This window comes from Emydura macquarii, unplaced genomic scaffold, assembly GCF_026122565.2.
Source record: "Emydura macquarii macquarii isolate MOO-44397 ecotype Brisbane River unplaced genomic scaffold, CSIRO-AGI_Emac_v2 contig_2676, whole genome shotgun sequence".
Lineage (NCBI taxonomy): Eukaryota > Metazoa > Chordata > Testudines > Chelidae > Emydura > Emydura macquarii.
In genome coordinates, this window is record NW_027132813.1 from 6,514,679 (window position 1) to 6,527,331 (window position 12,653).

At 43.6% G+C, this 12,653-nt stretch overlaps 1 protein-coding gene across 1 annotated transcript in view; it reads left to right on the forward strand.

Moving 5' to 3' along the window:
- The window catches only part of PLB1 (phospholipase B1), a 65,582-nt gene that overhangs the window by 16,387 nt on the left and 36,542 nt on the right, over positions 1–12,653 (forward strand). The window contains exons 13-19 of the mRNA XM_067564798.1: positions 744–787; positions 3,896–4,004; positions 9,407–9,458; positions 9,600–9,680; positions 10,603–10,668; positions 11,028–11,128; positions 12,421–12,502. Coding sequence (XP_067420899.1) covers positions 744–787; positions 3,896–4,004; positions 9,407–9,458; positions 9,600–9,680; positions 10,603–10,668; positions 11,028–11,128; positions 12,421–12,502 — 535 coding nt within the window. The remainder of the gene's footprint in view (positions 1–743; positions 788–3,895; positions 4,005–9,406; positions 9,459–9,599; positions 9,681–10,602; positions 10,669–11,027; positions 11,129–12,420; positions 12,503–12,653) is intronic.

Below are 12,653 nucleotides of genomic sequence, written 5' to 3' on the forward strand. Positions count from 1 at the left end.
ATATTATATATATTATATATATTATGTTTAAATCCAAAAATACCCTTAATGTGTTCATTGAATTATTAACAATAGTCTGGAAACATAATCATATGAGTTGGTAAAACGTTTTTTAATAAAACCTACATTTTGGGCCAGATTTTTATAGATATTTAGATACCTAAAGTTGTCCAGTGGGATTTTCAGAAGGACCCAGGTGCCTAGCTTCCATTGAGTTCAATTGAAATTAGATATATGGGGCCTAACTTCCATTGATTTTGATGGAATACCTAAGGATCTTTTGAGGATCTGGGCCCTAGGAATGTTTGAAAGTCCCACTAGGCACCTGTCCGTATATTTAAGCATCTAAATACTTTTTTAAATCTGGCCCTTTGAGCCTAAACAAGTTAACAGTTACTGAAACCACCTACAGTTTCTCCCCTCCTTGAAAAAGTGACTTGATTCCAACCAACTTCCCAGCAGCTAGATGCTCCTGCATTCCCACAACTAATGACTTGACCTTACACTCTCAGCTGCAAAACCCACACATGAATCTTTCTGACAGCAGCAGTGCTACCAAAATCTCACTCAAGCTCTTAAACAAGCATCTTATACCCTGATCCCTCCACACAGTGTCATGGATCCGTCATGTTTTCCAGGCAAAGAGAGGAAATCTGTCTGAGGTGTTTGTCACCTATCACCTTATTGTCTAAGCACAGCTAAAAGATTAATGACTTAGTCTTTGCTTTTCTTTCCAACTGCAGTATTGGAGGAGATGCTTCATTAAAGAATGTAACAACCCTGCCTAGTAAGTAGACACTTTGTTGTTTATATCCAGTTGCCAAGATTCAAGGGAGAGACTGGATTGATTGATACATGATGACTCTGATGTGGGCAGTAACTTACCATGAATGTCTCTTAAACATTCTAAAAACTATGTGGGGGTAATTCACAAGACTGGGCATTCAGGGAAATTATCCATAGTTTCATTGGTTCCTGGGCTGCCTCATCAGTGAAACTGGGTGGAAACTGCAAAAGAAAAGCCTCCATGAATATTAATTAAGAGTTTTAAATAAGCTTGCTGTGACTGTTTTGTGCCCTGTTTGTCTTAGCTTTCTTCTAATGCTCTAGTGCATTCCTTTCCAGACAGGAATGTTTGTCGAGACCAGATATTTTAAGTGAATATTGATGAATATTTGTATGTCTACACTGCTGGGAATTGTGAAACTTCCCTGTCAACCAGCCTTACAATTATTCTCAAAACTCAGATAGGTGGTTTGATACCTACTACATCTGGCTGTAAAGTTTCAGCATATTTTTTGAATTACACTTAATATTAAGGTTCCATTTATAAAGGGCTAATACACGTTATAAGCATATTACAGAATTTTACATATTTAGAAAAGCTGGACATGCACAAGTCCATGGGGCCAGATGCAATGCATCTGAGGGTGCAGAGGGAGTTGACTGATGTGATTGCAGAGTCATTCGCCATCATCTTTGAAAACTCGTGGCAATTAGTGGAAGTCCCGGACGATTAGAAAAAGGCAAATATAGTGCCCATCTTCAAAAAAGGGAAGAAGGAGGTGCTGGGAAATTACAGACCAGTCAGCCTCACCTCAGTCCCCAGAAAAGTCATGGAGCAAGTCCTCAAGGAATCCATTTTGAAGCACTTGGAAGAGAGGAAGGTGATCAGGAACAGTCAGCATGGATTCACCAAGGGCAAGTCATGCCTTACCAACCTGATTGCCTTCTATGATGAGATAACTGGCTCTGTGGATGTGGGGAAAGCAGTGGACATGATGTATCTTGGCTTTAGCAAAGCTTTTGATATGGTCTCCCATAGTATTCTTGTCAGCAAGTTAAAGAAGTATGGGTTGGGTGAATAGACTATAAGATGGATAGAAAGCTGGTTTAGATCATCGGACTCAACGGGTAGTGATCCATGGCTCCATGTCTAGTTGGCAGCCGGTAACAAGCGGAGTGCCCCAGGGGTCAATGCTGGGGCTGGTTTTGTTCAACAACTTCATTAATGATCTGGAGGATGGGGTGGATTGCACCCTCAGCGAGTTTGCAAATGACACTAAGCTGGGGGGAATGATAGATACGCTGAAGGGTAGGGATAGGATACAGAGTGACCTAGATAAATTGGAGGATTTGACCAAAAGAAATCTGAGGTTCGACAAAGACCAGTTCAGAATCCTGCACTTAGGACAGAAGAATCCCATGCATTGCTACAGACTGGGGACCGACTGGCTAAACAGCAGTTTGGCAGAAAAGGACCTGGGGGTTACAGTGGACAAGAAGCTGGATATGAGTCAACAGTGTGCCCTTATTGCCAAGAAGGCTAACAGCATATTGGGCTGCATTAGTAGGAGCATTGCCAGCAGATTGAGGGAAGTGATTATTTCCCTCTATTTGGCACTGGTGAGGCCACTTTTGGAGTATTGTGTGTCCAGTTTTGGGCCCCACGCTACAAAAAGGATGTGGACAAAGTGGAGAGAGTCCAGTGGAGGGCAACAAAAATTATTAGGGGATTGGAGCACACGATTTATGAGGCGAGGTTGAGGGAACTAGGCTCGTTTAGTCTGCAGAAGAGAAGAATGAGGGGGGATTTGATAGCAGTCTTAAACTACCTGAAAGGGGGTTCCAAGGAGGATGCAACCAGGCTGTTTTCAGTGGTAGTAGATTACAGAACTAGGAGCAATAGTCTCAAGTTGCAGTCGGGGAGGTCTAGGTTAGATATTAGGAAAAACATTTTCACTAGTAGGGTGGTGAAGCACTGGAATGGGTTACCTAGGAAGGTGGTGGAATTTCCATCCTTAGAGCTTTTTAAGGCCTGGCTTGACAAAGTCCTGGCTGGGATGATTTAGTTGCGGTTGGTCCTGCTTTGATCACGGGGTTGGACTACATTATTTCCTGAGGTCACTTCCAACTCTAATCTATGATTCTATACAGACATTTGTAGCATTTATTATAGATGGTTATAAACATATCAATAGAAGGAATTATAAAAGTAATTAACCAGGGTTATAAACAATCTAATGATTTATGGTGCACTAAAATCAATTAACCATTTATTAAAACTTTCTATTAATGCCTTTAAAACTATTTAAAATGGAGCCATTTATTTATCCTTTATAAATAGTTTATAAATGGCATCTTAATATAATTGTGGCTTTGTTTTGACTAGCAACACATTCTCTACTCCCACAGACATGGAGCTGTTTGTCTTTTTTTAGCAACCATACTAGCAGAATGAACAGAGGAGGGCTGTGAATAATTCACTGCCTAGCATCTAAGCATTTAATGCACAGGTCTGTGACCAGTGCGTGATGTTGCATACCTATAAAGATATGCACAAAGGAACTTCCAGCTAAGAGAAGCTTATCACAGAAGATCTGGAAGGATCTGTGATAAGCTTCTCCAAGCTAAAAGTTCTTTTGCGCATATCTTCCAGATCAGCCAGGCCGAGGGCTCCTTCTGGCTCCCCTGACAGAATCACTGCCTGTTGACCAGGGCATTTCTCATTCAAGCTTTAGCCATGGTAATATGCAGGATGGCCACATACAATGGGCCTGTATGTACTCTGTCCCTCTTGCTCCCACCACCCCGTGTCTGCACTTGGTGTCAGTGGAATTGCACAAGCTATGAGTTAGGAGAGACCGTAACCAAATGCATTCACCTGATGTCTGAGAATTTACACTAAGTGGTTGAGCCTCTGGAATCACTTGACTGACACAGAACTGTCCAATATGCTGCTTCCCCTGGGCACAGGAAGGTAAGTGGAGAACAAGCAGCAGCCTTCACCTAACAGAAACCAAGAATCCAGGGGTGCGTGGTGCATGCTTGTCTTCTCCCCTCGGTGATGAGCAAATGGAGTCACTCCCTTTTCATTATCCTCTTCCTTCTTCAGATATCCTTCGGCAGTTCAACCTGAACCTCACTGGTTATTCAACTGGCATAGGGGGAGCAAGTGAGTCGAATGCCTTTCTCAATCAGGCTGTCCCTGGAGCAGAGGCTGAGTAAGCTATTTCTTCCCCTTTTGGGATGCATGCAGGGATGTGGCTACTTCATATAACTTCCTTTGAGGTGTCTCGTGCTGTTATAACTTGCTCTTAATAGCGAACAAACCCAGTCTAGTGGGTGCTTGAAGTTGGTGGCTGGCCCATGCTCCTGAGCTTCTGCTGTATTGAACTTAAACTGAATGGCTCACTTGATTTTATAATGAAGCATGTGCCAGGTCCCCTTGAATCACAACAATGGTAAGTGCATCAGTGGAAATACCTGGACCCAAAAGAGAGCTTCATTGTATGATGAAAGGAGGAGTACCACCGGGGATACGGACTGGAGGGAACAGTGGGTTAGTGCATTAGCCTTTGACTTTTGGAGACCTAGGATCACCACTCACTAGCAAAAGTGAGTATGCTGACCTTACCTTAGTCCACAGGAGCTGTTGCACCATTCAGCACGTGAGGGCAGCAGTCCTCCTGGGGACATGGCTTTGTTGGAGAAGCCATTACAGGAACTGAACCATTGTCTAGTTGTGGTATGTGCCTGAGGAGCAAGGAAGTGCAGAAATTGTTTAGTCTTGTGTAAGTTAACTGTTGGGGCATGAGGGCCTTTAGGAAATGGCCTGTGTGTGGTAGAAAATGAAAGTGTGTTGAATTTGCAAAGAGCAGCTGGGAGAGAGACTGCATGAAATCTTCCATGATTAAGGCCTCCTAGGTCTGGAAGGGTTGGGAAGGAGTGGCTGAGAGAGACAGCAAAAAAACCCAAGCCACCACTTAGACTGATAGAGTCTTATGGAGAGATGAAGATAGTTGGCAGCTAGGCACAGGCTTTAGGCCAATTTCAGACCTGGTATAAGTGGCTGCAATTCCTTTGACTTAAATGTAGCAGCAACCTCTTGCACTGGGTTTGAATATGGCCCTTTGCTTTCAGCCATACTTGAGAGAAGCAGCCTAATGGAAGTAGCATAGTTAATCCCTGGTGTGATCCTTTCTAGGAAGAGACTCCACGGTCTCATTTTAAAAGCCCCAGCGCTTTGCTGGGAGATAACAGGGCAGGATGAGAGGGTTAATACTGAATTTAAAAAATATAGCAGCTGGCTGCTACGTGAGACAGAGCCACTGTTTGGGCAGGGTTTCTGACTGATTGTGCTTGTATTTGAAATTGGTGACTGGTAGTGCTAAAAAGATTCTTGTTTCAATCTCTCCCATTTAAAAAAAAATCCTCTGTTTCCCCAACAGCTCCATTTGGCAGCTGAATCTGGAACCTCCTGCATTTGCTCTGCCTAAGTGATAACAGTTAAGGTTTTATCAGTGATCAAGAGATCGTTTTAATGTTTCAGGAATGATTTCTCCTGCAGGTTTCAAGAATGATTTCTGACTCATTCTAACGAAATGGGAGTCATTTGGAAGATGTTGTGAAATATCACCCTTGGCCCCCCCCTCCACCTCCTCGGCCCCCAAAAGTAGGGATTTTCATTCTGTAGTGCGTTTGTGTGTATTTCCAAATGAATTGACTCCATGCATGAACAGTGAAATTCCTGAAGGGATCTATTATCCTGGGCTGATCTAGTCTTACACTGAATCTCATCCAGGAGCACAATACATTATTGACCTTGTATTAACTTCAGTTGTTGCCTGTTACAGCATAAGAATCAGATAGCAATTAAACCAGCTGTCTCTACCTTATTTGGTCTAAAAGATCCATCAGGTTGGCTGATTACCATAGGGGATTTCAAACAGGATAACAGAGCCTTTCAATTCTATGTCACTGGTATGACTATAACTCAGGTCAGCAGCAATCATATCATTTCCATCAGGTGTTTGTTTGGTAGCTCATATGTATTGAGCTGATATGTATCAGTCTAGTACCTACGGGACAGCTGTTCCGATGACAAAAGTCATCAGCATAGCTGGTGCTAATTGGACCCTCGTGGGAAGTCTCAGTTAGGATGCCAAGATTGCCAGAGGCATGGAATATGAGCTACCTTCTCTTTGGATGTGCGGTCTCTTCAGGTCATGGCTGAGACAAACTGTTGAAGCCTGCATTGCCAGTGCAGTAACTGTTGTGTGGATGAATGAAGAACTTCATTTTCCAGGGCTCTCAATCTAGAACCTTTCATGGGATATGCTGTGGATTGTTAAATAGTTTTTCAGACATCTACATCTGATGTTAATGATAATCTCTAGCTTTCTGTGAAATTCAAAATGGTGGCAAATTGGAATAAGCTACAGACACTGCTTGATTTGAAAGTTCAATTCGCAGCTAAGTATCTGACCCAGATTCAGACCTGGTACAAGAGAATGCAACTTAATAGTCACTGAAGACAGTTGAGCTGCATTCTCTTACACTAGGTCCAAATTAGGTCCACACTGTAAAATCAGGTACCCAGATGGAGAAACTGAACAGTTCCTAGGTACTTCCCATGTACTTATACTGAAAAATGCAAACTCTTATACAAATTTGGAGAAACCAGTGAGTTCTTGTACGGTCACTGGTATGAGGAGGTGAACTTCTCCTTTCCTCCTGCCACAGGAGAGGACCTAGATTGGGCAGACAGAGGAAGTGGAGCAGCTCAGCTTTCCTCAGCAATATTTTTACTTTGTAAATGTTCATTTGAGGAAAGAAAGCAACTCTCACGGACTCCTTCTACTTACCCCAGTGTCCAGCCCTGCCCACTAGTCCTTGACCTTTCCCATCCTCCTTTTATGTGGAAGGATTATGACAGTGAAGGAAAGCAGTCAGTGAGTTTGTTTTCTGTATAAACGGATACTATGGTTATGTCCCTGAACTCTCAGTGGCACCCTTATTAGAGTTTATTTCCATCTCCTGTATTTATAGCCTTATCTGAAGAGATAAGTTTATCTTCATGTAGTTTTTTGATTTCCTGGCATTGGACACAGGAATCATTTCTCCTAGTTCAAATATTTCTAATGCTGATAAAGGTTCATTCTTTGAGCCAAAGAGATCCCTTTTCCTGTCATCCAGAGGTAAAAAGATGGTCTGTAAATGAAAACTAAGGCCAAGAGTTTCACAGTGGAATTATTTGGTGTGCCTTAATTTTTGGGTGCCCATCTTAGACCTGTTTTCCAGAGCTGCTGAGCCACCTGCTGATATCAAGTGGAGTTGTGGGCACTCATCAGTTCTGAAAATCTGGCTCAAAGTTTTCTCTGTCTGGGTGACTAAAAATAAGCGGTCACTTCTGAAAGGGCCAGTTTTAATGAACTTGTTGGTTATGGGTAGGTGTGGAAAGATTAGACTCTGCCGGTAAACACTGATTTCACTGCACAAGCACAAAGCAATGAAAAAATATTTCCATTGATGTTGATTGACACTTCAGGAAGGCAAAGTAAGAAAAAAAAATGTATCTTGAGAACTTATTAGTGTTTCATTTAAGCATATTTACTTTGTATATTTTGACATGATGTTGACAATTTGTGTGTTAAATTTATAAAGCTATGATTTTTTTGTCTCTCAGTATCTACTGTATTTTAATGAATTATTGTCTGATTTTCTCCCTCCAATCTCCCATAACTGTGAACATTTAAATAGATGAAATATAAAAAAATGCTTAAACCCCATAATTTTGCACAACTGTGAAAATTTAAATAGATAAAAATCAAAAAATTCTTTAAAATAAACATTGATATTGTCTGTTGAAAATATAAAAAAACTAAAAATTGAATTCTGCCAAGCTTAGATATGTGGGAGGGGAGATACCATCTTAGGTGCTGATTAGGCAAAATCAATTAAGCATATGCTTAAGTCCAGCCAATACACTGAAGCATGTGTCTTATGTTAAGCGTATGCCTACGTACTTTGCTGAATTGAAGCCTTACAAGACAGCTCAAATTTTACTTGAAAAATGAAACTAAAAGTTTAAGAAGAAGAAGGGGAGACATGGAAGAGGGGGAATAAGTGAAGTAATGACTTAATACACCTCCCCTACCTCCAGCCCATCTCTGAACATCCAGATTTAAATTGGACCTAGTCCCAAGTGTGGAAGTCCCTGTAGCCATATTTTCTGCAGTAGTGATCTTGTCATTTTATCAGCTAGGCTGGGTCAGTACTTGAAAGGTAGAGATGGTACTCCATGGTAAATCCAGACTGCTTCAGAAAGGACATTGGGGATTCAAAAGGTGATGTTTTCTCCTTTGAGTCAACACTGAATCCTGTCTTAATGATGGGGGGTGCAGGCGGTGCTGTGTGAATGGACGTGCCATCTTCCAGAATGAGATGTAAAAGGGAGGTCTTGACTCCCAACCACTTGTGGTTGGTTGACGGGGGTACTTCAATGCACACTGTGGAACATTTAGTCTGCAGTAGCGGTGTCCACATGTTCAGTTAGTGCGTGGCAAGCTGCTGCTTTACTCTGGTTTGCCATGTACTAATTCGCTGTGTAGACAAGCCCTTAGTGAGAGCTGTGTGTCATATCAGGATGAGGGGAAATACCTTTTGCTCCTATGATACATGCCGTAAAGCAAAGTTCCAATTGCCATATAAATCATATGCATGTCAGGCTCATTAGTGTCTGCAGATGTATGTCATGAAATGATGTACAGTCAGTAAAATATTTCTAACAATGGCCCAGAGGGAAATGCAGCTCATTCCAAAACCAGGGAGCTGCCTGGAAGGCCAAAGCTCTCCATTCAGAGGATCAATATGATTGAATTAAATGAGGTCCAGCAGTTTAGCCTAGGTAACCTATGGCAAAGCTTTTTATAGATCTAGCGTGACTATTACAAGACTGTCTTGTTAGCTACCTCCTGAGTATCCTGGATACATGCTTCCATTATCATCAGGGCCAAAAAAGCTCTGGAAGAATTGCTTTGCACATAATAGAGTCTGAAGTGCTGACTCTGTGCTGTGACCTCCAGGTACATAAGAGGTTTGTTTCAATAGTTACTGTGCACATTTCCTTAGAGACAGTTTAGGTTTTAAAATATTCACCGCACACACCAATGTCAATGCAGGAGATTTTTCGAAGCCTTTGATTTGGTGCTCCCTTGCAGGTTTAGTCAATAAGAAATAAATTGACCCCACAATTCTAATGGTGCTGTCAGCTGACAAGGGTTTTGCTGTATCTGGCGTCCTAAAAGCTGTGGATTTTATTTCTCAGTTGATCTAGGGGCCAAACAAAGTGAAGGAAGGATGGTCTTGAGGTTAAAACACTGAACTGGACTGAGATCTGGATTCAATTCCTCTCTGACATAGACTTCCATGTGAATTTGGACAAGTCACTTAGTCTTTGTGTCTCAGTTCCCCGTCTATAAATTGGGGAGAATGCTACCTCCCAAGAATAGTCTGAGGATATGTTTGGGTTTGAGATACTCTGCGGCCATGTAGAGATCTAGATAGATATTCTTCCTATGGATGCTGGTCTCTTTTAAGGATCATTAATTGTCCTTCTCCACAGGAAATTACCAGACCAAGCAAGAACCCTAGTGAGACTAATGAAAAGTGATCCGGTGAGTTGACTGGAATGCAGCATATTTGATCTCACAGCATGAAAAGGAAGAGATATTGCTTCATGGAATAGATCTGCCTCCAAAGATACAGTGTGCACATTTGGGAACATAATTAACTTAAACTTTTATTTCTTTATACAGAGAATTAATTTCAACACTGACTGGAAGATCATCACTCTGTTAATTGGAGCCAATGATCTGTGCAACTACTGCAAAGACCCTGTAAGTAGCAGGACTGACTAGCTGTCATTGCAGCAGGGCTCTGATGTGGAAGTAAAAACATCAGTATAAGGAAAGCTGGCCTAATGTGTCCCATGAAATCCAAGGTTGCAGGTAGGAGAAAGGAAGTCTCTGACTTATGAGGGTCACCCAATATGCAGGACAAACCTGAATTTTGTGTAGTACTCTGGGGTCTGTGTGGAGTGATAGATACTCTGCTGGCGGTGCCTAGTCTTAAACAGAGTTAGCAGCAGCAGACTAAGGTGTGTGTGCGTGCGTGCGTGCTGCTTCAGACCATGGCTGCCATAAGGAGAGTTTGGGACCTCTCATCCCCTGCGCTCCCAGTTCTAAATCCGGCTCTGCGTCTAAGGTGGTGTCTCTTACACACAGTCCTCTTCACTGCCACAAGCACACTGAGATCCTCCACCCCCAGGGTGCAACAGAGTGGGGGCTCCTTGAGGCTAGAGAGGCCTAGCCAAGCTTCTCTGCTGCTGCCAGATGTTTATGGCTCATGTGTCCTAGCCTGCTAATGCTTTCAATGGATAGCAGTAGAATGACACACACTGAAAACATCTGTGCCTCTGTTCTATCTTCGTTGATTGACCCCATTAGAGCGCACTTACCACTTGGTTCTTTCCCTCAGTCGTAGATGAGGGGCCTATTGGACACTGACTCAGTCTGCTGCTGCTCAACAGGGGGCTATAGAAAAGCCAAAGTTGTACTCAGCCCATCTACATTTGAGGGGGAGTAATGGTATAATAGAGCCACTTGGTTTCTGGAAGGGAGCAAGAACCTTCCACTGATGGCAGCTTAGCATGGTAGAAGAAGGGGATAGGAATGAATGTACAATGCTATATCTTTTTGTTTTCTCAAGCCTTTTGTGAGCCATCTTTGGTGGTAATTCTTTCTCTTCTTTTTCTACGAGAATTACTATTCAGCTGTAAATTTCACCAGCCGCATTCAAGAAGCCCTCGACATTCTGCATGCAGAAGTAAGTGGTGTTTAGTAACTCACTGGTCAGCATTGCTTGTTCCTTCCTCAATTCTAGCAGCTGTAGGATAGCCCAGGAATGCCCTTGAACCAAATATATCCCAATGAGTTCTATAATGCAGCCTGTGCTGCCTTCATCTCTATGCTGAGATGTGGCCTGACACAACAGACAACCAGGACAGGAAGAGGGAGGGTTCAATCAAATGAGTTGGAGGGGAAAGATCAGCAGTTGGAAGGAATGGTTGGATAGTTAACAAGGACAGGAAAGGGGAGCTGAACTTATGCTCTGTGTGTTGAAATAAAGGTATTGCAATTTGCAAGACCAGCTCCATCTAAGCAAAGCTTTGACTTTCCTTGCAGGTTCCCAGGGCCCTGGTCAATCTGGTTGAAGTAATGGACCTCCTACCCCTGAGGAAGATGTTTCTGGATAATCCAGTACAGTGCCCCGCACATCTTGCTGTGTAAGAATGCTTTTGCCTACTCAGGCATCTGTGCTGACTCTCAGTGGGGAAAAGACAAAATTTTATTCCCTATGGAGAAAACCTGGCATCCATTGACCACAATGAACTCCTGTAGACATCCTGTTCTGTGCTGTCCTCATGCTCTCCTGCCTGATACATGTTGGGCACAGATGAGGTTACAGAGGGTGGTGCTTCCCTGAGGAGGGTTCGCGTTCCATGCTGTAGGGTCCCGTGGTGAAGGTTAGGGTAATAATAGGTATGCCTCCCTGGGCGAGGATTAGAGTTACAGAGGGTAGGGCTCCTTGGGTGAGGGTAGAAAAATAATGGGTAGAGCTCCCATGGCAATGGGTTAGGGTAATAATGGGTATGGCTCCTCCAGCTGCAGCTAGGGTTCAAGAGGCTAGGACTCCCTGTGCTAGCGCTCAGGGCTCCCAGGTCTAGGGCTAACGTTCCATAGAGTAGGGCTCCCTGCGGGAGGGTTAGGGGAACAATTGGAAGAGCTTTTCAGGCAAGGGTAGGGTTCGAGATGGCAGCACTGCCCAGTTTTGGGTTAGGATTGCACAAGAGTACGGCTCTCCCAGAGAGGGTTAGGGTTGGCTTCCCAGTATGTCACTGCAGAGAGTGGGGGTCCCCATCTGTAGCTAGTGTTCAAGCTGGTAGGGTTCCCTGGATTTGATATGGGTTTTAGCAGTAGGGTTCTTTGGCTGGTGGTGTCATTGGAGTCGGTTGGGCTCCCTGGGGTAGGGCTAGGGTTATAGAGGATTGGACTCCGCTCGTCTGCACTGCAGCTGGGAGGCGTCATTCCCAGCTCAGATTGATACCTGCACTAGCTTTGCTTGAGCCAGCAAGCTATAAATAGCAAGGCGGCTGCTTCTGTGGCCACGCTGCTATTCTTAGTGGGCTATCCCAGGAACAGCTAGCACACGTACATCCACCCACGCAGGAAATGACATGTCCAAGCTGCAGATCAGCCAGACCCTTCGGTGCCCAGAGATAGATAATGGGACATAGCGTGACACAGTGCAGTGCATGTCCTCTTGATATGCTTAGAGGTAGCCAAACTGATATGTGAGCTGCACCACTCATGCAGGGTAAAAGGGCAGCTAAAACTGTGGCTTGAGATTGTGCAAGATGGCAAGGGCCATCTGGCACCCTTATAGAAAGGGTAGTGTATAGACATCCAGCACTGCTCCCAGGTGGTGTGAAAGCTGAATGGCAATGGATGTCTCTAGTGAATCTACAGTCTTTGCTCTAATGCTGCATTCCTCTCACTACTGTAACCTCTTCTGCAGAGATCTGTGTAGTTGTGTTCTCCCAGTGACAGAAGGGTCACAAGAGCTAGCGATGGTGAAGGAAGCTACCAGAGCCTACCAGGTACAGCTGCCAGGATCAGTGCAGTCGCTTTGCCTACATCTGAGGCAGGACACAGGGTTATCCAATAATCCATCTGTTGCAATTTATAACAACGGATATGAATATGTGGATCCGCAGCCACAGAAATAAACTTTTACCTGACCCGCAATCC